At 43.1% G+C, this 2,058-nt stretch overlaps 1 protein-coding gene across 1 annotated transcript in view; it reads left to right on the top strand.

The window, feature by feature from the left end:
• Positions 1–698: 698 nt before the first annotated feature.
• LOC126383204 (dnaJ homolog subfamily C member 1-like) overlaps positions 699–2,058 on the top strand; it is an 8,826-nt gene continuing 7,466 nt past the window's right edge. The window contains exons 1-2 of the mRNA XM_050033681.1: positions 699–947; positions 1,497–1,598. Of these exons, the coding sequence (XP_049889638.1) occupies positions 789–947; positions 1,497–1,598 (261 nt within the window). The 5' untranslated portion in view covers positions 699–788. The remainder of the gene's footprint in view (positions 948–1,496; positions 1,599–2,058) is intronic.

The raw sequence follows: 2,058 nt of genomic DNA, 5'->3' as shown, positions 1-2,058 counted from the left end.
TTGGATCACTACGGATGAGCAGTATGGAGATACTTTGTGGATTCAATTTTGTGTTCTTGGACGTTAGTCTGGGGCGCCGTCTACCATTAGGTGTGCTGGCTGCTCCCCCCACGATCTCCGCAAGTGATGTGAGGACTCTTAAACTTCACCTGAGCCTCCATCGGCATATGGGTGAGTAGATAATGGCTGAATTTTCATTTTTGGGTGCACTATCCCTTTAAAGAAAACACATAACATCCAAACCTGCGTGTTTTCTCTGTGACCCCGTTTATCAGACGGGAACTGTAAAAACTGACATTATCACTGGACTCCAATTTTCCACAGTCCTTAAACACATCATGTGGGACAACTAGATCTGATGATCAGTGACGTTTGATCAGAGTCACGTTTTATTTTACATGTCATTAAAATCTGTCCAGAAATAAAGTGTTTCTACGACAAGTGAAAAACTGACTTTTTAACTTTTACCTTTCAAACATCATAAATCTGATTTATCCCCCCAATAAATACAGAACAGTCCCTGACCTGTTTATATGTGTAATATATTCTGTTTCTGATGATGACGATGATGATGATGTCAGGTGACTGTATTCATCAGCATCTGATCTGCTTTCCAAACCTTATGACGTCATGTTCCTCCACAAGGTGTCGCTGCAGTCTGAAGCAGAGGACTTTTATTTTGACAGTGACGTCTGTCCCGGATGTGAGCGGCAGTGTTTCCGGTGTTGTTGTGTGAACTAGCAGCAGGCTCGTGTCTCCGGTCCGTGTCTGGTGTCTGTCTGTCGGTGATGGCGGTGTGTGCGGGACCGTGCGGGTCCCTGCTGGTCGTCTTGTCCCTGCTGGTCTTTGCTGTCCCCCCCCTGACGGCCTGGGACGCGGACCTGGAGCTGCTGGACCTGGTGGAGGAGATCCCGCAGAACTTCTATCAGTTCCTGTCTGTGGAGCAGGTCCGTGCTAACTGCTAACCGTCTCCATGGTTACCGCACATGCTAACAGCTGATTGCCACGCACACACAAACACAGAGGCCAGTTAGCATGTGTGGACAAGAAAAGTGCTGCCAGTGAGTTAAAATGGTTCAGCTGACCGAGGCTAACCGCTAATGCTAACAGCTAATGCTAACAGCTGGACTCACAGAGACCATTTCAGACCGGATGTAGTTTTATTTTGTCACAGTGAGAGGTATTCCTGTTTTTTGTCCACCCTCAGAGACAATAGACCTCTGTAATAAATTCTACTGTCCATCAGAGACAATAGAAACATGACGGAGTGTTTATTGTTTCTAACACAGATCAGAGGACTCAGTCTGTCCTCATCCATCTTTATTTCCTGTCTCTGTGTCAGGTTTTTATTAACATAATCATTTTTCTTAAAATCTACTTTAACTCTGATTTTATTATTTGTTGTAGTTTTTGTGTGAGGACAGAAAAGATTTAACTATACAGACAACTGATGAGTTTTCACTGTCTGTCTGTCTCTCTGTCTGTCTCTCTGTCAGGATGCATCCTCAGCAGAGATAAAGAAGGCGTATCGTCGTCTGTCTCTGTCTCTTCATCCCGACAAGAACAAAGACGAAAACGCTGAAACTCAGTTCAGACAGGTGAGAACAATAAACAATAACCAGTGAACACCAAACAGCACACAGTAAACAACATGCAGTAAACAACAATCAGTAAACAGCTCGCAGTAAACAAACAACACACAGTAATCAACACGTAGTAAACAACACAGTAAACAACAGGCACTAAACAACACGGTAAACAACAAACAGTAAACAACACACAGTAAACAGCATGTAGTAAACAACACACAGTAAACAACAGGCACTAAACAACACACGATAAACAACAAACCGTAAACAACACGTAGTTAACAACACACAGTGAACAACAGACACTAAACAACACACGGTAAACAACAACCAGTAAACAACACACAGTAAACAACACACGGTAAACAACAACCAGTAAACAACACACAGTAAACAACACACCGTAAACAACAACCAGTAAACAACACACGATAAACAACAACCAGTAAACAACACACAGTAAACAACA

This window comes from Epinephelus moara, chromosome 21, assembly GCF_006386435.1.
Source record: "Epinephelus moara isolate mb chromosome 21, YSFRI_EMoa_1.0, whole genome shotgun sequence".
In the NCBI taxonomy this organism is placed as follows: Eukaryota; Metazoa; Chordata; class Actinopteri; order Perciformes; family Serranidae; genus Epinephelus; species Epinephelus moara.
This window is presented reverse-complemented; position numbering and strand designations above follow the sequence as displayed.